This window comes from Schistocerca americana, chromosome X (genome assembly GCF_021461395.2).
Source record: "Schistocerca americana isolate TAMUIC-IGC-003095 chromosome X, iqSchAmer2.1, whole genome shotgun sequence".
In the NCBI taxonomy this organism is placed as follows: domain Eukaryota; kingdom Metazoa; phylum Arthropoda; class Insecta; order Orthoptera; family Acrididae; genus Schistocerca; species Schistocerca americana.
Genome location: NC_060130.1, coordinates 615137891 through 615161369, shown reverse-complemented (window position 1 = coordinate 615161369; position 23479 = coordinate 615137891). Strand labels below are relative to the sequence as shown.

General features: G+C 40.2%; 1 protein-coding gene and 1 non-coding gene across 2 annotated transcripts in view; one reads left to right on the top strand and one right to left on the bottom strand.

Annotated features, from left to right (window-relative positions):
* Window positions 1–23479, bottom strand: part of LOC124556853 (protein MON2 homolog) — a gene marked incomplete in the record, with an annotated part of 217153 nt that overhangs the window by 90368 nt on the left and 103306 nt on the right. Inside the window, 1 exon segment of the mRNA XM_047130874.1 lies at window positions 5041–5162. Within this exon segment, the coding sequence (XP_046986830.1) occupies window positions 5041–5162 (122 nt within the window).
* Window positions 13303–13377, top strand: Trnas-uga. The gene has a single exon. It is a non-coding gene; the product is annotated as a tRNA-Ser (tRNA).

The window sequence follows — 23479 nt, the reverse complement described above, 5'->3', positions numbered from 1 at the left end:
CAAAGTTGGATTAGTCGCTTCAAAAGATCACATAAAATTGTGGCAAGAAAAATAACAAAATTTGTATCAAGAAACAGGTCAGAAAATGAAGTGACACAAATCGAAATGATAGAAGCTTTTCTTACGAATGCAAAAAATAAGATCGCTGGTTTTAGTGAATCGTACGTGTACAATGCAGATCAGTCAGGTTTTCAAAAAGAAATGCGTGCGAAAAGAACACTGTCATTCAAAGAGGAAAAACATATTGAGGTGATTGCGCAGTCCATGACTGCACTCACCCATTCATACACTATAATGCCCATAATTAGTCTTGATGGTTCATTGCTGCCTAAACTATACGTGTGTCTTCAAGAACCAACTGGACGTTTTGGATCACGTGTCAAAAGAACAATGTTCTACGCAAACAATCTTGTGGTAGACGCATCGAAGTCTGGAGGAATGGGAAATGAAAATGTTACACTTTTCATGCGTCATGCTTTTCTTCCGTTCTGCGGGAACAAATCTCTTCTCCTTCTAGAATCATGGACAGGTCATAAAAGGTCTGATTCATTAAAAGCTGTATTTCAAGCCCACCCTGACAAAGAAGTAGAGATACTTCAGATTCAACCCGGCACGACGAACGTGGAAGGCATTTTACAGAAAACTAACAGAGAAAATTATTGTGTGCAGATCACTGCAATTTCCTGTCTATCACTGTGACAATATTCTCAAGTTGCAATCAGTAGTACATTATCAATCCCCCCCCCCCCACGGTTTCAGAATTTGATTAAATATGCGTGGCACTCCTCGAAATATACTGATACTAGGCCTGATTCATTCCAAACACCAGCCCAATTTTGTCTACGGACATCTAACAACGTCTGTGATTCGCAGGGCTGTCATGTGTTGTCTTTGCTTGTATGTTCTTGGTGCACAAAAAACCTATGTTTTTAACATTGTATCAATATTTCGCGTTTTTGCGGTAATTACAAGAAATAAAATTTGGACGTGTTCTAAACCATATATTTATTTGTGTCTATTTCGTAGCTATTTGGAAAGAATGTTGTAGATAACATATCAGCCATATTTGTCAACGAATGTTTAAATATCATACGATTGCTTCACTGGGGGAATCAGCTCTCTCACTGCTGTGGCAAGAGAGCGGCGCGTAGCTAACGCCACCTTGTCCCTAGATGGCGTTGGTATAATGTAGCGAGAGGGGTCAGGGATGTACAAGGGCAGTTATAAGCACGTAAACCATGCGACAATAATGTCTTACTTCATAAAATTGTTTACAGACGTCCAGGTCATGTCAGCAGCTAAAATTCTGCATACAGACTTCTTGCAATGTTAACTCACAGTGTTAAAAAAAGCAACACAGGTTTCGACATGACAAGTCTGACCATTCCCTTGTGAGATTTCATTCATGCTTCTGTATTCTGCCAAAGGATTCCTTGAAAGGCAGTCAGCATCCTCACATTTCCATCTGCTTTTCTACAACACTGTGATGTTATACTCCTGAAGCCTCAGTGCCTGTCTTGTCAGTCGACCCAACAGATACTTAAGGCTAGTCAGTCAGCATAGAGAATCGTGGTCCATCACAACAGGTAATACTTTGTCAAATAGATATGGCAGGAAATGCAGGACATTCCTTTGGGTTGTAGACTGGTTCATCTCAGATTGCAGATGCGTAAGTTATCACCTTCTCAGCCCCTTCCTGAATTTTCACTGAACTGGACCTATCCCATAACCAACAGCATCGGTGCGAAGTTCTGTCTCAGTATTATAGTCATAGAAGACTGTGACTGGAGAAGATGTTAGTGCCTCCTTAAGGACAAGGAAAGAACTTTCTTGCAACATGTTCCAGAGTAATTTGGCATCTTTCTTCAGTAGTTCTTGCAAGGGACATGCCTTGGCAAGAAGTCCTTTATTATCACCAGTAGCATGAGCACTTTCTGAGAAAACTTATCACATCACAAATGTGCTGAGTAGATGGAAAATCTGTAATGCTATTATTTTCTCTGGATCAGGACGGACTCCATTGCCAATCACTAGATGCCACAAGATTTTTAATTCTGGGGCAGCGAAAAGGCGCTTTTTTGGATTCAGGCAGAGGCCTGCGATCTCACTTCACCATGGCTTACATGGTCTTCAAGCAGTCATGTGATGACCTTAAAAGTCTTAAAAAATAATGTCCACTGTCAACCAAACAGTAAAGAAACATTGTCCATTTAAAGTGTCAAAGCAGGTTGTCCGTCATATGTTCGTAGTTGGCTGGATCATTACACAGTTCAAATGGCATACCTTTAAACTCAGAGACCATCAGGAGTTATATAACAGTCTTATCCCTGTCAGCCTCATCAACTTCAATTTGCTAGTAGCCTCTGTGCATGGCCACAGTAGACAAATACTTTGCTCCTCTCAAGCACTCTAATGTGTCATCAATGCACAGCAATGGTAGACATATTTTTCCCAGATTTTGTTCAGTCTTCAGTAGTTGATGCAGACATTCCATGTGCAATCTGTCTCCTCCACAAGGATCAGAAGAGAGAACCGATGATTCTTTGAAGGTTAAATGATGTCATCTTGCAGCAACTTCTCCATCTCTTCCTGGATTATCTGCTGTTCAGCCAGTGACACACACTATGAGCACTGGATAATTGGTGGATCATTCACAGTGTTAATACAGTGTTTTTCCATGGGGCACTTTGTCTGTCTTTCCTCTACTGTGGATTTGATAGCATCCAAAAACTGATGCAGAATGGCTAACATGATGTTTCTCTGTCAGGCCAGAGCCACTGCCAGTTCGACAGTAGCTTCCTCCCCAGCACTGTCTGCCGTGGTAGAGGAGCACGATTGCTCATTGATGACAGTAAGCTGCTCGTCTCAGGCTGTTTTGACTGCCCCTATCCAAATACTTTTAGAAATGAGTTGTGGTTGCTCATGACAATTAGCGAGCCAAAATCCTCCTTGAACACCTACAATGTTTATGATTGTCACTGGAACATACATTTCTTTTATGAGCCTGAGTAGCTTTTTACAAACATCAAAACCTTCCCAGTTTCATTGAGTATCCAGACTGACGGCGAACTCATCTCATTGATGTCAGTGGGATAACAACATCTTCAACAGCAAACCACCACCCAGGGCAATATTTGTTGTGTGTACTGCTTGTGATTCCTGCAATAAATCCCATCTGAGTATAACATTGTGACTACTTTCTGTTAAAATAGAAAGTTTGAGGCTGTGTTCTGTCACTGATAGTTATTCTCTCAATACATGTTTCTGTTGGCTGGACGTTTTTCTGATTTGCTACCTCCAGCGAAATCACTTTCATATCATGGGACGGTCTTCTTTAGCTGGGGATAATACGCATTATAAAAAGAAGCCACTGAGTTGAATAGCATCCAGACAGACTGGCCATCATTGATGGCATCAGTGAGATTTCCTGTTGTCTTGATAACTGTCACCCATGGAGTATTTTCAACTGTGGCAGTCTCACCTCTGCAGGTGGTCACCTCAATTAGTTTTCCTGACTGTAATCATCTTCAACTGACTGGTTACAATAGGACTGTTGTGACAGTTGACATGTTGCAGCATAATAGATATCAAATACTCATCTTCATTTACAAACTGGCATGTTAGCATGTCATCCTCCATCTCGTTAATGTCTGTTCTTGTGCAAGGTGTTAAACTTGGAAGAGTTGGTTGTAATTGCACAGGCAGATTCTGTGTTGTAGTTTGATAGTGATGGCAGCCTAAGTCCAAATTGGCAAAGTCCATTCTTCATGGCATGTTTGACTGGTGCTGGAGATTGGTGTCAATCATCAATAAACCTGTTCTTCAACATGATCTATTACCTCCTGACATATGGGGCCAACATTCATGGCTGCTATCTCTCATGTTCTCCATACAACAGTTCTGGCTGCCATAAAATTCTGTCTACCTTCTCTTACAAACTAGCATTTGACAGAAATGAGATAATGATGGTCTACCACAACTGCCACAGGCACCACATTCAGGAGTCAATCATACCTTTTTCATCTGACTATATTCTGTTGCATTTCTTCAATGTCCTGGTATCGCGTGATGAATTTTTTTGTTGTTGTGCCATCTTTTACCAAAAGAGATGTGTAGATGCCTTCTGCAACTCCTTCCACACAATAACAATTTTGCCAGCTTCTGTCAGATTTGGATTCACAATCTTGCAACGACCCAAAACATTCTACATGTACGATTGTGTCTTTTCCCCATGATGTTGGGCACTGTTGTTCTAGTAAATGGACTTCCTGTTGATTGTTGCTTAGTACTTTTTTCCCCATTTTGACTGGAAATTGTTCCAGTTATAGGCCTTCTCTTTGTTGTCCTTCAACCATTGCCGGGCTACGCAGTCCAAGCAGAAGTATACATTTTCCAAACATTATTTTTTCGCACCAGTTGTATTTGATGACTTGGTCATACCCTTTCAACCATTTTGTCAGTTGCTACCAACATTTCTGGAAAATACTAATGGATGCCTAGTATGCAGATGACTTGGAATCCACTGGTCTCCTGAATATACAGACCTTCACAAAAATGTACTGCTTGTATTACAGTTCCTGTTCATGTAGGCGGCGGCTTTTGTATTGTCTAACTGGAGTCAGAGCGATGTAGATGTTTTGGAATACACAATGTCTCCACCAAACAGCACCATGCTGCAACCAAACTCAAGTCTGAATCCGAAACCAGGGTTGTCAATGAAATACAACACAGCACTGAGCAAGTTTATTACGGACACAAACATACAGACAGAGCAGAACTGAACTCCTGAACAGAGGGGGCTGCTATTTATAGAAGCATTGAATATTTCAGAATATACAGGTGTTAAAAACATAACGTATTTCAAGAGCCTTCCAGGAATGATAAATACTGAGTAACTGCTGCTGGTGCTCAGTTTTGAACTAACAACCCGCCAGCCAGCAACGCTAACCACTACACCACACTGCATCTATCACAGCTCGCAGCTGTATCAGTATCTCAAATTCTAGCCAGATAAGTATAAGATAATACAAATAGGACAACCTGCCACACAATTGACTGCCACGTAATCTGACTCAGCAAACCTCCATGAGCTGATATTGTAGAAAATAATGTCTGTCCAGCTGACTTGCGTACAGCTGGTCTTGAATCAACACACAGATCACCTGTAAGAAAACACAAAGCAAATACATTAAAAATAGCATTACACACAGTTAAGAATTTGAAGCTTTGTCCATTTTATTCCAAATTCAAAATAAAACATAAAAGATACAAGCTTGCAAAATTAAGATTTGCACTAGAGATATCAAACAGCAGACAGAATAAATAAATGTGAGATTGAATTGGTTTTTTAAAACATCACTGCTACAAACTGAAATTTCTACATTCATATCAGGCTTCACGCTAAATAAGGTATATAACATGGTGTAATATTTCCATTTGTAGCCGTATATAAAACAAACCAACAAATTATTCCATCACACAAATTAGAAGTAGATCTCTGGTTTACAATACTTTGTATTGAGCTTATTACAGCACAGATTCACTTATAAACCTGTAACATTATTGGAGCTCTGCGAGCCAAACATCTGGATGAGCCCAGTGGCACATTAGCTTAGTTTTTGTCCTGTTCACTCCTGCAGTAGAAATTTCCACTGTGCCACAAAAGTGCCTCATACGGTGAGGTGTGTGGAACACAAGAGGGAGCTATCCTTGGGTAGCTTTTGATTGTGTAGAATATTCAACAAGAAATAAAAATGATTAAAAAAAAAGTAATGAAAGTAAATGAGATATGATCAGGAAAAATATTGTGATGTGTGCAGTACAGCATTGTCAATAACTATATGTATGTGGAAAAAATCATGGCCAACAAAGTAATTGTAAACTAACTGGAAAGTGTTCAAACAGATGAGAGGACCCACCTACGGGGAAGATTTTCCCCAAGCTGAAACACAAATCATCAACTAGTGGCAGATGAGTGAAAGAATATAAGAAGACCTTGATGGAGACAGATGCATCACTCACAATGCAGTGGTGTGGGCAGGAGAAGAGTTTAAGTTCATTTGAAACAATGTGAGTGAGCACAACACTCTAAGTGAAGGCAATGTAATCCAAATCAGTTGACATGCATTTATATTGATAGTTTGTGAAAGTTCATTCTTAGTGGTGTGTAATTCAATAACTGGAAGCCATGTTATTTATTACACACAGTCGCTCAAAAAGTGTCAAGGCCCCTATCGACCATATGCCTGTTCTACAAACCTCTTCCATTTCCTTCTGTTGAGTGCACTGTTTGTCGATTCAGTGTTCGTGTTCATCCTAGTTGTGTCCTCCCAGATGTTATCTCTCCACCTATTTCTGGGTCTTCCTCTTCCTCTTGTTCCATCTATTGTCCTTCCACGTGTATTTTAGGTAGTATGTTTTCTGTCATTCTTGCTATATGGCCTGCCGAGTTCAACTTTCTCTTCTTTAGCACATCAACAATGTTACGGTGTTTGTACAGCTCTCTTAATTCTTAATTGTTTCTTATCCTCCATTACATGTTATCTTCAATCACACAATAGTACAGATAATTAAGGCTATATGGGTTTACCATTATGAATGGCTGCTGCTGTGATATCTACATTTACATACTCCACAAGCCACTGTATGGTGTGTGGTGGATGATACCATGTACGACTATTAGTCATTTCCTTTTCTGTTCCACCTGCAAATAGAACAAGGGAAAAACTACTGTCTATATGCCTCCACCCAAGCCCTAATATCTCTAATCTTATTTTCATGGTCCTTACATGAAATGTATGTTGGCAGCAGTAGAATTACTCTGTAGTCAGCCTCAAACATTGGTTCTCTAAATTTTTTCAATAGTGCTCCTCGAAAAGAACACCGCTTTCCCTCGGGTGATTCCCATATGAGTTCCTGAAGCATCTCTGTAGTACATGCATGTTGTTCAAACCTACTGGTAACAAATCTAGCAGCCTGCCTCAACTGCTTCAATATCTTCCTTTAATCCAACCTCGTGCAGATCACAAACACTTGAACAGCACTCAACAGTGGGTTGCACTAGTGTTTATATGCAATCTCTTTTACAGATGAACCACACTTTCCTAGAATTCGCCCAGTAAACCGAAGTCGACCATCCATCTGCCCAACTACAGTCCCTACACACTCATTCCATTTCATACTGCTTTGCAATGTTACACGTAGATATTTAATTGATGTGACTGTATCAAACGGCACACTACTAATACTGTATTCGAACATTATGGGTTTGTTTTTCCTACTCATCTCCATAAACTTGCAGTTGTTTCTGTACACCAGTGATGCTTATTACTATGTCCTCCATACAGGTGTCTGTGTGATGGTCAAACAACGTTATGTTTGTACGATTCCCCTCCATAAATGATTTCTTAAATGCGAAATTGCGAACTTCGGCTTTACTTTTGCTATGTGGTAGTGCTGCACCGGACTGGTCAGTAAGTGAGTGGATAGAAGCCTTATGCTCACTTAGCAATTTTACGCAAGACGAGAATTTTCTCGGGTTCTCGGCAAGATCTACTGCTAAGGCATGACAATGGTAACTGTTGTAAGCTACACGCATGTATCTTTTTATAGACATGCAAATTTTTATTAACTTTTGCCTGTCACCATTTGTGCATTCCCTTTTGAACCGAGAGTGCAACAGCCTTTGCTTCCTCAGATTTTTTGAATTTCATTGTTAAACCGTGGTGGGTCTTTCCCATCCTTAATCCACCTTCTCAGCGCATATTCCTCTAGAGTATGATTTACAATCTGTTTAAAGTATGACCATAATTCCTCTATGTCCATCATATTGGAACTAAATGATGTCAATTCCTTGTCGATACGGGATGCTAACAACTGGCTATCTACTCTTTCCAGCAGAAATACTCTCCTAGCCTTCTTGACTGATTTATTAACTTCAGTAAGCCCTCTAGTGAAAGACTTGTCAATGTTGCAAGTTGAATTCAACCTCAGGAAAAAAAGTATCTGACCAGACCCAATATGTTTCCAATATTCCTTATTCCACCGACAAAAGGATTATACTGCACCACAACTATTTGTGCAACACCCATCCAAGTCATGAAGAGAATTGTGAAAGTCCTCTAAGTATTAAAGTAATGTCAAATTGTTCATTAATACTGGCTTAAATGTAGAGGATTTAAAAAGAATAAGAAGATTTCATTTCACAAATTAGTCCCTTCCTTGTTGCATTCTTTTCCTTATTACTGTAAGTTCTCCCGTCACCTTCACCAGTAACATTACAAGATGCCAAGTTTGTTTTGTTTGCAGATGATACAACCATTGCAATAAATAGCAAATCAAGTGTAGTCTTAGAAAGATCATTTAATGAAATTTTCATGGACATTAATAAATGGTTCCTAACCAATTCTTTGTCACTAAACTTTGAAAAAAAAAAAAAACACTACATTCTGTTCAGAACTTTTAAGAGGTTTCCCACCAGCATAGGCCCAAATTATGATGACAAATGGATAGAAGGTGTGGACAGTGTTAATTTCTTGGGATTACAGCTTGATTATAAATTCAACTGGGAGGAGCACACCACATAAGTGCTGAAGCACCTAAACAAATTTCTGTTTGCAATGTGAATGTTGTCATTCCATAATGTCATATCTTTATTTTCCGGGTTAATTCATCAAGCCAAGGTAAAGTTTTCCAGGCACAAAAATGTGTAATAAGAATTATTTGTGGCGTGAACTCAAGAACATCCTGAAGAGGCTTGTATAGGGAACTAGGAATATTAACTACCACTTCCCAATACATTTATCCCTTAAAGAACTTTGCCATTAAAAATATATTTTGTTTTCAAGCACCAGCTCAGTTCATGGAATCAGAACTAGAAATAAGAATAAGATATGAAGTCACTTATTTTGGTTCAAAAAGGTGTTCATTATTCTCCTCAGTATGGATAAATTGGAACAAAAAGAACATCTAATTAATTTAATCTGTATGTCGGCATTGGCAATAGAATTTCAGTGCTAAAGTACCATTAATGAACAGGACAGAATAGTTAATTATTTTGCTTAAGATAAACTACAATCGTACTGTACACTGGAAAACGATAATTGCAGTTGAGGGAAAATTTACTTGTATAAATGGCTCATTCGGTAACAGTAAATTCTAGTACTGGAGAGTGTAAATGACAACAACCATCAGAAGTAAAAAAATGTACCATGATTAACACTGAGCAAAAGATTCATTTTAACAGTTAATATTATTCATGGGACATACTGTTGAGTGTGTTAATTATTTAGACTGTGTTGTTGAAAGTCAAAGTAACTGTACTGAAAAAGTACAGCCACAAGCTGAGTGAGAGTATCTGTGAAACATTACGGATAGTAGTATGTTGGTACTAACAACATTTTGCTTTTGTAGGATTACATTGTATTTCAGCATTTTGTACTAACAACGTCTAGGGTGAGGGATTTGGAGGAAAAAAAAGAGAGAAGAAGAAGAAGAAGAAGAAGATGATGAAGATTTCAGTACATCTACATCTACATTTATACTCCGCAAGCCACCCAATGGTGTGTGGCGGAGGGCACTTTACGTGCCACTGTCATTACCTCCCTTTCCTGTTCCAGTCGCGTATGGTTCGCGGGAAGAACGACTGTCTGAAAGCCTCCGTGCACGCTCTAATCTCTCTAATTTTACATTCGTGATCTCCTCGGGAGGTATAAGTAGGGGGAAGCAATATATTCGATACCTCATCCAGAAACGCACCCTCTCGAAACCTGGCGAGCAAGCTACACCGCGATGCAGAGCGCCTCTCTTGCAGAGTCTGCCACTTGAGTTTATTAAACATCTCCGTAACGCTATCACGGTTACCAAATAACCCTGTGACGAAACGCGCCGCTCTTCTTTGGATCTTCTCTATCTCCTCCGTCAAACCGATCTGGTACGGATCCCACACTGATGAGCAATACTCAAGTATAGGTCGAACGAGTGTTTTGTAAGCCACCTCCTTTGTTGATGGACTACATTTTCTAAGGACTCTCCCAATGAATCTCAACCTGGTACCCGCCTTACCAACAATTAATTTTATATGATCATTCCACTTCAAATCGTTCCGCACGCATACTACCAGATATTTTACAGAAGTAACTGCTACCAGTGTTTGTTCCGCTATCATATAATCATACAATAAAGGATCCTTCTTTCTATCTGTACCTGTAACGTTATGGTTCTGTTTCAAGCAGAATGTGAATAGAAGGCTGCACGAACTATATGAGCACAGCTCATAGATAGCACAATTGGATAGCGGTACCAACCAACTCTTTGATGAAGAAGTAAGAGTGTGGAGGACATACAAGAAAATACACTCGTAGCGAGGCACGAAGTCTCAGTCCCTATCATATTGCCAGCTATTTTTTGGAGACATGAAAGTTGATAGTATTCTATTGACATGGTCATAACTACATCTCAGTTTAGTAGTTGTTCCACGAGTGATAGATGGGCCAGATCTACCACGAAATATCTAGAAGTGTGATAATCACTATTTGGAACATATTCAGATAATCTGCTGCCAGCAATGCACATCACAAGATAATATCAAAAAATTCTTATCATCTGAACATCCCATCCATTCATCAAAAGGATTACTTTGCAATGCTAGTTGCCCTTTGATGTATATTTCAACTGGCATCCTTGTGGTATATTTCAATCATATTTTGTGCTGGTTTCATTACAATGTGTTCCATTCTGAGTATCAATTTTCATATGGCTGACTTGTAAGTACAGAAGGTTTGCAATAAGATTTTGTTTGAAGCCAAAGAATACTGTAGCTAACCCCGAAAAGTTAGAGGAAGCAACTAGTGAGTAAGCTTTGAGCCAAGTAAGAACAGTTTAGTGGTTCAAGCATTTCATGTGTGTTTATATCTGTGGAGTAGTTGTAAGGGGTCAACTGCCCCTTACGTATTGAGAACAATATATCTTTGCCTCACGCAGGTCGCAGTAAGTACTATTGATAGTCGAGTGCCCAGTACGCCAGAGAGTAGCCAGTGTTGAGACTCCGAGCAAGTAAATTGTTGGCTGCTAAGTGAGCAGGGCAGATTTCAGCAAGACGGCCGACCATGTTTACAATGTTTAACGGCTGTGGGACTGACCTCTAGCGAATACGTAAATGGCGTTAACTGAATGATTTGTTTGATGTATGTAAGTGTTCATTTGTGTACCAGGATTACGCAACAACCACGTCAGACACCACGATTTGGATTGCAGTGAGGACTGTGTATTCAGCGCCACATGAATAATATTGGCGTGTGACGACATCAATAGGCGACCTGTGATGAGTTAACCATTATTACTTTGTCCAACAAAGGGAGTAATTGCCTCATTTGTGCTGTTTAGACAAAAGATATAGGACATTAACAACAAAGTATGTATCGATTATTGCTACCTGATATCCTAATTAGCTTTGTTGGATTTGGTACGAAACAACTCCCGTGCAAACGTTAACCAATCAGCCTTTATCAGTTGCACATGGTCAAACTATTTTGAACTGTTAGGCTATAATCCTCTAGTCTATAACGGAGGGTTTGATAGGGAGTGTTCCAGAGTGATGGTACTGGATCCCACAGCTGGCATGTACAGCACTACAAACAACTGTGGAAGCACAAGAATTGATCTCTGAGGACAGGACACAGACCATGCATTATTTTTGTGATATCAATGGCCAGTCACACAAAAAACAGTGTAAAGGATGACCAGAATACAAGATAATTGGTAGTGAAGTTTGTTCCTCATATTTAGAACTAAATTAATGAAATTATTGGATTCAGTTTAGCAAAGCAATAAAAAGTTTGGGATCATCCAATTATCTTCTTAACCACAGAAGTTTGTCCTCTCTGCTACTGAAAAAAATGTTTAAGTTCACAGCAACATAAACACAATGTTTACTTTTTTTTAAAAATGAATACAATTGTCCATAAAGAATTTGTTTCAACTGATCAGGGTGTTGAATAGAAAGACTCCTTCAATATTTTGAGAAGGCTGTAGGAAAATTTTAAGTTAAAATGGCTTGCCAGGCGAAAAACTAGGAGTTGCAGAATGCACACATCACAAGTCACTGTTAGGGACTACTTACTGGAGAACCACTGGTCTTCTCCCCTTCTCTGCCTCACTCCATCCAGGTAGCTATCTAATCACTTAAAATTTTTCTCTTTTCCTTAAAAAGTCAATTGAATACATGACAACTTAACACCATCAAAGAGACTGAAGTTGAATAAGTTGAGTGACATCTTCCCCCTTCCTTGTCTAAAAATGAAGTAAATTATTATATAGTTATTGTTCTTTTATTATCATCTTCATTATATAGTTCAGAAGTTCCACATTTTACTGTTCTATTTTGTTTTCATTTAGTAGGATCTATGCATGTTGAAGGTATACTGAAATATTGTGCCTCTTGACAAAAATAATGAAACAGGAAATGATTAGCAGACAATTTTGTGACAAAACTGCCTCTTGAAATAGCACTATGTTAACTGCAGCCTTTGTACAGATGGACAAATGTATACAGGAGGTACCTCTGTCAGCAGCTGCTACAGTCACTAAAGTCAGACTGGCCAACTGGCAAAAAGATTGCTGACCACAGTCGTCATATATCTCCAAAACACTATTGCTGCTCAACAGCTACAACGCGATTCAGAACTCAGCGGACCTGTGAATTATCATCATCTTTGTGTTTTTAAGCTTTGTATTCACTATGTTAGACAATTTTGTAACTTTAAGTGGTAATATTGTGGCAATTCACGGTATCAACAAGCAATATAATTTGTTAGACTTGTGAAATGTTTACGCTTGCTTTAGAGCACAACAGCATAACTAGTGACACACAGTTTCGTTAGAGAGAGTGAGACCATGAACTTCACTGTAACTTAACTGCTTTGCACTACCCATGCAAATTGACAGCATGTCTAGCAGCTGCTGGAGAGTTAACAGATATGCAATTAGAAGATACATTTTTTACTATACAGGCAGAGCAACTGGTATTTTCCAATAATTCTCAGAACATTTAACACAGCATATTCTGTTCTGCATAAATTACCAGGAAATTACTGACATATGCAAGACAAAAGAAAAACCCCAACATTTTCTCAGTATTTCCAGAATGAGATTTTCACTCTGCAGCGGAGTGTGCGCTGATATGAAACTTCCTGGCAGATTAAAACTGTGTGCCCGACCGAGACTCGAGCGCGGGACCTTTGCCTTTCGCGGGCAAGTGCTCTACCAACTGAGCTACCGAAGCACGACTCACGCCCGGTACTCACGTGCTTCGGTAGCTCAGTTGGTAGAGCACTTGCCCGTGAAAGGCAAAGGTCCCGAGTTCGAGTCTCGGTCGGGCACACAGTTTTAATCTGCCAGGAAGTTTCATTTTCTCAGTATTTTTGTTTAATTTAATAGAAAAATAATGATCTGCAGACAGGCATGATTTGTTTGGCAGAGATAGAATCTCTCTGGCATATTTTTGCTAATTTCAAGGCAATAAGGCAATAAAACAGTTGCTCATCTGTACAAACAAAGAAGAATAGTGTTGTTTCCTGGGAAAAATTATGCAATAGGTCAGATTCATGTGATGTGGCCACAACTGCAGTCCATCCATTAAAGAACAAGGTCCTGTTCATGTAATTGCCACACTGTTATGCTTATGTGTAACTGAAGGAGTACATGAATGATTTTTGGTGAACTCTGCACATGAACACACATTTATTTTCACAACTCTCATCTCCCACAGAGTGGGGACAATTTAAGTGCACAACAATGACAGTGGCTCAGAATCAATAATCACTTTGAACTCCAAGGTGTAGACAAATGCAATGTATCTATTACCAAATTAAGTAGAATATCCTGTCCACTGCAGATGAAATGTTCTATGTTAGGTACAGTATTTACAGCAATGGGCACATACTCTACTCATCAGGGGCTATCACTACAGCATCCTCTACAGACTCACTTGTCATCATTAACTCGTCTTGCAACACAGCAACTTAAAACTCACTGATGGCCTTTGTTTCTCCAGAGGAATACCTGACCATCATATATGCCACTGATCAGATGTCTGCAGCTGGCATTTATGCTCACTCAAATTGCTCAGTGCACGTCATTCCACAATAATCTAGGCAGACATCAGTGTAGCTACTTTGGACACAGGGAACAACTGCATTTGACAACCTTCATACTTATTCAAGCAGCCCCTGCTCAACTGACCCCACTGTCTACTCTATGACCTGATCTCCACTCAGTCGTTGGCTGCAGGATCACTGTGTGTGAAAGTAAGACTAAGGATAGTGTGAAAGCAAAGTTTAGCAGTCTTTGAGAAAAATTTTCATTAGTGACTGATAATGCTGGAAATCATGTTAGCTCTTTGTGTCCTGGCAGGTACTCTGCTCTCCTGTCTCACAGTACCACTATGATGCATCTGAAGACAGAAGTCTGCACAACACACCAAAGATTAAGTTCTGAAGTGTTACTAGTTTCTCCGAAAGATGTGGTAACTAAATAGCACATTGAAATGTATGCCATAGATCTTCATCCATTTACATTAATATCAGATGGGGGATTCACCCTTTAAGTCAGGTGCTTGGTTCAGAATAGGTCATTCAACGACAGTGGCACAACACATCGAAAGACAAGCCAATGAAATATGGGTGATTATGATACACAGCCATAGTCATGAATGCTTGTACATGTAAACAGATATGTGGACTGATCCATATTGGGAAAGGTGCTACTTATCTATTACTGCACACTCTTGTTGATCAAGATCGCACACAGTGAAATGTGGTATTGGTGAAACTCACTATTCTGAGAAGAAAACATCCCAGGCATTTATTAAGAACCACACTGCAGAAACAGTTAATTTACAAGTAAATCCCAGCACCTTGATAAAATTTCATTTGCCACTGGTCAAGAAGTTAATATGTGCAAGGCACTGCAATCCTTGTGGCAATACGTATGTGTTAGATAGGATTTGAACAGTCCTGAAACACATTTTTCAATTACGGTCATTTGAAAAATGAGGCTGCAGTGGTTTATTCCGTGATTTATGCTGCCTATCAAACTGCCCATTTCATAACAAAAACTGGTGACATGAATTCTTTACAAACAAGATTTAAACAAAAACAGGAGACCAGGTCGAACATCTTGTTTCGACAGGTAGTCTGTAATCACACAGCACAATAAAATCATGGAAGTACTTCCAGAGAAAGGTGCATCTGAAAAACTTACTGGTTATAACAATGGCACTGCGAAAGAACTCGACTTTTTAGAGGTATTCAATGATGCAACAAAAATGTTCGAAGGTGAGTAGTATTCTATAATTCAGTTTGTTTCATTATGGATGCATAAAATTAAGTCGTTGCTTGCAGGGTCTAAGAGAGAGAGGTACATTTCATTCAATTACTGCAGATACAGTTTTCTCGTGTAATACATGCTGAATCTCCAGCAAATGCAAATTGCACTTTGTTGCAAAGTTGTAGTTTCAGTATCACTGGTATCTGCCAGTACAGTACAACTGTCGTATCATTGTATGTTAATCATACATACGGTTCTTGTTGTCATAACCATTGTTGTCTTCAGCCCAAAGACTGATTTGATGCAGTTCCACACAGAAGTCTACCCTGTAAAAGCCTCTTCATCCCTGAATAACTACTGCAAATTGTGTGACAAATTTCTTTTCTCCCCAATTTGATTCAGTACTTCATTAGTTAATGGAACTACCAATCTAATCTTCAGCATTCTTCTATACCACCACATTTCAAAAGCATCTATTCTTTCCTGTCTGAACTATGTATCATCCAACTTTCACTTCTGTACACAGTTAAATTCCAAACAAATACATTGAGAAATGACTTCCCAAAATTTAAATTTATATTAGATGTTAACAAGCTCCCCTATTTCAGAAATGCTTTTCTTGCTCTTGCCCGTCTGCATTTTATATCCTCATTACTTAAGCCATAATCAGTCATTTTGCTGCCCAAATAGTTAAATTCATCTACTGCTTTCAGAGTGCCATTCCCAATCTAATTTCGTAAGCATTAATCAACTTAATTCAACTACATTCCATTACCTTTGTACTCCTTTTCAAGACACTATCCATTCGATTCAACTGCTCTTGCAAGACAGAAGCACAAGGTCATCAGCAAACCTCAAACTTTTCATTTCTTCCCCTGCACTTTAATTTCCTTTCCTAATTTCTTCTTGGTTTCCCTTTACTGCTTTCTCAATGTGCAGATTGAATAACACCAGGGTCAGACTATAAACCTTGTTCCACTCCTTTCTCAACCACTGATTTCCTTTCATCTCCTTTGACCCTTGTGATTGCAGTCTAGTTTCTGTGCAAGTTGTACATAACTTTTTGCTTCCTCTATCTTTTCTTTGCTACCTTCAAAATTCCAGAGTGTTCATTATTATAACATGTTACAATAGTATGAATGAAAAGTATTTACAATAGAAAATTTCTATATGATCAATATAAGGTTTCCACGTCTAACACAATAAGTACACCAATAATTATATTCACATAAATTTCTGTATGATCGATATACGGTTTTCAGGTAGAACTTTTTTTTTTAACTTTTGGTAACATAAAATTCCTGTGTGTTGTCCATTCAATATTGTCAGAAGCTTTCTCTAAGTTTACAAATGCTATAAATATAGGTTTGCCCTTTCTTCATCCCATGTTCTAAAGTAAGATGTACAGTTGGCATTGCCTCATGTGTTCCTACATTTCTCCAGAACCAAAACTCATCTTCCCTGATGTCAGCTTCTACCACTTTTTTTCCAATATTTTGCAAATAGTGTCAGTATTGTGCAACCATTACTTATTAATCTGATGGCTTGGTATTATTCACATCTGTTACCACCTAACTTCTTTGGTATTAGAATTATTACATTCATCTTGAGGCCTGAGGGTCTCCCCTCCATGTCAAATATCTTGCACAGCAGGTGGAATACTTTTGTCGTAGTTGGCTCTCCAAAGGATATCAACAATTCTGAGAGAATTCTGTCAACAACAGGGGCCTTGTCTTGATTTTCAGTGCCCTGCCAAACTCTTTTCACAGTATTATATCTCCCATAACACTTTCTCTTCTCTTTCTGCAATATTGCCCTCAAGTTCACTTCGTTTATATATAAGGGGTGTTCAAAAAGAAATGAGCTGGAGGCATAATTGCAGAAACCAGTACCTGTATGTTAGAAGTATTGACCCTGGCTGTTGAGACACTTGTCCCACTGTGACACAAGGCAGTGAATGACTGTATCATAAAATTCCCGGGGCTGCGATGTTAACCAGTCCCGCACGTACAGCTGGATGTCATCGTCCAAGGTGAATCATTTGTCCCCTTCTGGACATTCTTCTTTTACCAAGATGACCCCTTCTGATTCACTTCTTGCAGTACGGGACAACAGTGAATGCCCAGCATTACTCACAAACCCTGACCATCCTACGCCAAGCAATCAAACAAAAACGACCAGGCAATCTCACTCGTGGGGACATTCTGCTCCACAACAACGCAAAGCCTCCTACAGCCAACACAGTCACGGTACTCCTGCAGACATTCAAATGGGAGGTTCTCGGCCACCCTTCACACTGTTTGGACCTCTCCCCCTGTGATTACACCATTTTTGGTCCCCTTGAAAAGGCTCTGAGGGGAAAACGATTCACCTCAGACGACGACGTCCATCTGTACATGTGGAACTGGTTAACATCGTAGTCCCGTGAATTTTGAGACAGCCATTCACCGCCTTGTGTCACAGTGGAACAAGTATCTCAACAGCCAGGGTCAATACTTCTAACATACAGGTACTGGTTTATGTAATTATGCCTCCAGCTCGTTTCTTTTTGAATGCCCCTCATACATCCTCTGTGTAATCCTTCCACCTTTCAAGTCTCCCTTCTTTGCTTAGCATTGGTTCACCATCTGAGCTCTTGATATTTATACAGCTGCTTCTCTTTTCTCCAAAAGTCCCTTTAATTTTCCTACAGGCACTATCTATCTTTCCCCTAATCATGCATGCTTCTACACCCTTGCATTCGGCCTCTAGCCATTACTGCTTAATAATTTACATTTTCTGTCACTCTAAGGTTTAGTGTTTCCTCCATTAACCAAGGATCTCTACCAAGTCTGAGCTTTTTACCTACGTAATCCTCTCCTGCCTTCATTATTTCATCTCTCAAAGCTACCCATTCATCTTCTATTGTCTTCCTTTCTTCTGCTTCAGTTCAACATTTTCTAATGCTCCCTCTAAATCTCTAAACAACCTCTGATTTTTTTCAGTTTATGCAAGTTCTGCCTCCATAACTTCCTGTCTTTTGTAATTTCTGTAGTTTTACTCTGAAGTTCATGACCAATAAATTACGGTCAGAGTCCACATCTGCTCCTGAAAATGTCTTGCACTTAAAAATCTGGTTCTGAAGTCAAGCTATGTCTTATCATTACATAATCGATTGAAAACTTTCCTGTCTCTCCAGGTCTGTTTCACATATATGACCTCCTTTCATGACTCTCAAACCAAGGGTTAGAAATGATTAAATTATGAACTGTGCAAAATTCTACAAGATGGTTTCCCCTTTCATTCCTTTCCCCTAGTCCATATTCTACTATTTTTCCTTCTCCTCCTTTTCCTACTATTTAATTAAAGTCACAAAACACAATTAAAGTTTCAACTCCTACAACTATCTGAAAAATTTCCTTCATTCCTTCAATATTTTCTTTAGTCTCTTCTTCATTTGTGGAGCTATTTTGCATGAGAAATTGTACTACTGTGATGCATGTTGGCTTTGTGTTTATTTTTGCTGTGATAATGCAGTCACTACATTGTTATAGTAGCTTACCCCCATTCCTATCTTCTTGTTAATTATTAGGCCTACTGCATCATTACCCTTTTCTGGTTTTGTATTGGTAACCTTGTACTCACCTGACCAGAAGTTCTGTTCTTTCTGCCACTGTTATCACTTATAACCACTATATCTAACTTCAACCCATCCATTTCCCTTCTTAAATTCCATAAATTCTCTAAGCTACCTACTTGATTAAAGGGATATAAACATCCTATGACCCATAGAATGCCTGTTTAATTTTTCCTGTTGACAAAAACATCCTTCTGAGTAGTTCCCACCATCCCACCAGAAGGTCAAAATTGGGGATTATTTTACTTCCAGAATACTTTAGGCAAGAGAATGCCATGAAGTAGAGCTGCATGCTCTTTTGGGGGGGGGGGGGGGGGGATAATGGCTGTAGTTCTGTAGTTTCCCATTGCTTTCAGTCATTAACAGTACCAGCTTAGCAGGCCATAATGGCTAATGCTACATCACCAGATCAGTGAATCATCCTGACCGTTGCCCCTGCAACTACTAAAAGGCTGATGCCCTCTTCGAGAACCACAAGTCAGTCTGGCCTCTCCACAGATACCTCTCTATTGTGGTTGCACCTTCTGTATGGCAATCTGTATTATTGTGGCACTAAAGCCACCCTACCTCAGCAAGGTCCACAATTCATGGTGGGCTGTACACACTGTGAGTGGTGGAAGACCTTTGTCTGCGTCTCGCAGAGGTGATGGTCAAAATTCCAATGTTGTACACAACAACACTTCTGTGGCCACCCTTCTGATTATTAAAAATGAATTACGATACTGATAGATACGAGACATTAAATACTGTGCACCAAATGTGTGATGAAATATCTGTTCCAGGTATGCTAGAATTAAACTGTAAAGTGACAGAAATATCTCTTTTTCTCTATGGTTTTATAAGATCTGTAAATATTTATTTAGGGTAGCCTAGAATGTATCTGAACCAACAGCCTTGCCACAGTCATAGAACCGGCTCCCACCAAATAACCAAAAATAAGTGCTGTTGGGCTTGGCTAGCACTCGGGTGGGTGGCCATCCAGGGCTGTTGAGTGCTGTTGACAAGCGGGGTGCACTCAGCCCTTGTGAGGCTAATTGAGGAGCTACTTGATTGAGAAATAGTGGCTCTAGTCACAAAAACTTACATCAGGCAGAAGAGCAGTGTGCTGACCACGTGTCCCTCCATATCCACATGCAGTGATCACTATTGGCTGAGGATGACATGGCGGTCGGTCGGTCAGTACGAATGGGCCTCCAAGGCCTGTTTGGACACAGTTAGGGAGTATTTCCAGCACACTCAATGCCAAAGGCAACGGCCTTGCCGCAGGGGGTACACCGGTTCCTGTGAGATCACCGAAGTTAAGCGCTGTCGGGCGTGGCCGGCACTTGGGTGGGTGACCATCCAGCCGCCATATGCTGTTGCCATTTTTTGGGGTGCACTCAGCCTCGTGATGCCAATTGAGAAGCTACTTCACCGAGTAGTAGCGGCTTCGGTCAAAGAAAACCATCATAACGACCGGGAGAGCGGTGTGCTGACCACACGCCCCTCCTATCCGCATCCTCATCTGAGGATGACACGGCGGTCAGATGGTCCCGATGGGCCACTTGTGGCCTGAAGATGGAGTGCCTTTTTTTTTTTTTTTTTTTTTTTTTTTTTTGCAATGCCAAACATATTAAGTTTCTGTTTTCACAGTCATTAGACTGTGGGCCACTCAATCTACCAATGAGGCTGAGTTAAATATTTAACCCAGATGCATAGTGATGACGGCAATCCACTAGAGTGATGTAAGCATAACAGTAATCTCCTCCTCAAGTTATCTGTTTTAATGAAAAAAGTGTTTTGTGTTCTAGCCTTAAATGTAGCTAATAAAAGAAATTTCAGTAAACAGTTTAAGGAGACCTGAACCACAATGAGTCGATAATATTCTAACAATTCATTGTAATTACAGTGGTAACAGAGAGTAATTTGTTTGTTAGATTTCTAATTTTTTATGTGGTTCCATTCATGTATGTGAAATTGCATCAATAAAACCACATAATGTTATATAAACAAATAGTAATATGATTTTCCATTTTCAGGCAGATCATCATCACAGAAGTTGTCGATTACCTGGTTTTTCTGTGGAAGTTTTAACTGTATCCAAATTTCTGTTTTTTTTTTTCCACCATGAGATACTACCATGCAACAAACTTGATCTGGGTATAGTTCCATCAGCTGGTGGAAATATATCCAAAGCAGCACCAGCCTACAGACACTCAGAGCTGCTGCTGTTCAGTTGTGGAAGCTGGTATTTTCAACACTTTTATTTTGTGTGTGCTATTCACACTTAGAATTAATTTTTAATGGCATAATTAACAGCAGTTAATTTTTTTGTCAGCCTTGAATTTCAACTATTTAATTCTACTTATTGCCTTTTTGCCTTCTCTTTTAACATTTCACATTGTTTCTTCTTGGCTAGAGTTCTTTCTTTAAATAGGTCTCTAAAGAGAAGAAGAAACAGGAGCTATAGTGCTTCCTGAATTTTATGTACTAGCATAATACACAAACCAAATGAAGTTTTTCATCACCCTGGTTCTCAAAACACCTGAAGACAGACGTTGCCAGTGGACACTATCACAGACACAGTCCCTTTGACTGTTCAGAGATGTCACTAAACCCGCCCAAAGATGTAAACAACCATGTGTGAGCAGCACCTATTAGACAGAGGGGGTCCGACAGCCAATCAATTCCGGTCATTCCACCAGAAAGGAGGTACACAGCTCGTGTTGTCTGTAGTACCGCGGTTTGATCACATGTGCATTGTTACTTTGTGCCAGGAAGGGCTCTTAAACAAGGGAAGTTTCCAGGCGTCTCAGGGTGAACCAAAGCGATGTTGTTCGGACATGGAGGAAATACAGAGAGACAGGAACTGTCAATGACAAGCCTCGCTCAGGCTGCGCAAGGGCTACTACTGCACTGGATGACTGCTACCTACGGATTATGGCTGGGAGAAACCCTGAAAGCAATGTCACCATGTTGAATAATGCTTTTCATGCAGCCACAGGACGTTGTGTTATGACTCAAACTGTGCGCAATAGGTTGCATGATGCACAACTTCACTCCCAACGTCCATGGCGAGGTCCGTCTTTGCAACCACGACACCATGCAGTGTGGTACAGATGGGGCCAACAAAATGCTGAATGGACTGCTCAGGATTGGCATCATGTTCTCTTCACCGATGAGTGTCGCATATGCCTTCAACCAGACAATCGGCAGAGAGGTGTTTGGAGGCAACCCGGTCAGGCTGAACACCTTATACACACTGTCCAGCGAGTGCAACAAGGTGGAGGTGCCCTGCCGTTTTGAGGTGGCATTATGTGGGGCCAACGTACACCGCTGGGGTTCATGAAAGGTGCCGTAATGGCTGTACGATATGAGAATGCCATCCTCTGACCAATGATGCAACCATATCGGCAGCATATTCGCAAGGCCTTAATCTTCATGGACGACAATTTGCGCCCCCATTGTGCACATCATGTGAATGACTTCCTTCAGGATGATGACATCCCTCGACTAGAGTGGCCAGCTGTGTTCTCCAGACACAAACCCTATCAAACATGCCTTGGATAGATTGAAAAGGGCTGTTTATGGATGATTTGACCCACCAACCACTCTGAGGGATCTACGCCGAATCACTGTTGAGGAATGGGACAATATGGACCATCAGTGCCTTGAGGAACTTGTGGATAATATGCCACAACGAATACAGGCATTCATCAATGCAAGAGGATGTGCTACTGGGTATTAGAGGTAGCGGTGTGTACAGCAATCTGAACCACCACTTCTCACTGTGTTGTGACTTGGCAAGACAGCCAAGCCACTAGGAGATAGCCGAAAGGCACGCGTTTAAGCTCATGCAGGCTGGCGTGATGTCTGGAACAGGTAAAGTAATTATACTAGCAAAAAAGGTACGTAGCTTCTGGAATACTTAACTTTAATCCATAATTGGTAAACATCTGTCTGACGGTACATGCATCACAAGATAAATAGCAAATGATAATGGCGCCTTGCTAGGTCGTAGCAAATGACGTAGCTGAAGGCTATGCTAACTATCGTCTCGGCAAATGAGAGCGTAATTTGTCAGTGAACCATCGCCAGCAAAGTCGGCTGTACAACTGGGGCGAGTGCTAGGAAGTCTCTCTAGACCTGCCGTGTGGCGGCGCTTGGTCTGCAATCACTGATAGTGGCGACACGTGGGTCCGACGTATACTACCGGACCGCGGCCGATTTAAAGGCTACCACCTAGCAAGTGTGGTGTCTGGCGGTGACACCACACACTGTATGGTGGTATGACATGCAATGTGTGGTTTTCATGAACAATAAATAGGGCAGAAATGATGTTTATGTTGATCTCTACTCCAATTTTCTGTACAGGTTCCGGAACTCCCGGAACTGAGGTGAGGCAAAACTTTTTTTGACGTGTCATGTCATTATCTTAAATTCCTGGATCTATATTCCTTTCAGGTACAGCAGTTTTAAATGGGGAGATTATCAGTGCATCTAAAGCCCACTTGCTGAACTGAATATGTAGTTCCTTGGTTGTACCACAACCTCTCTACA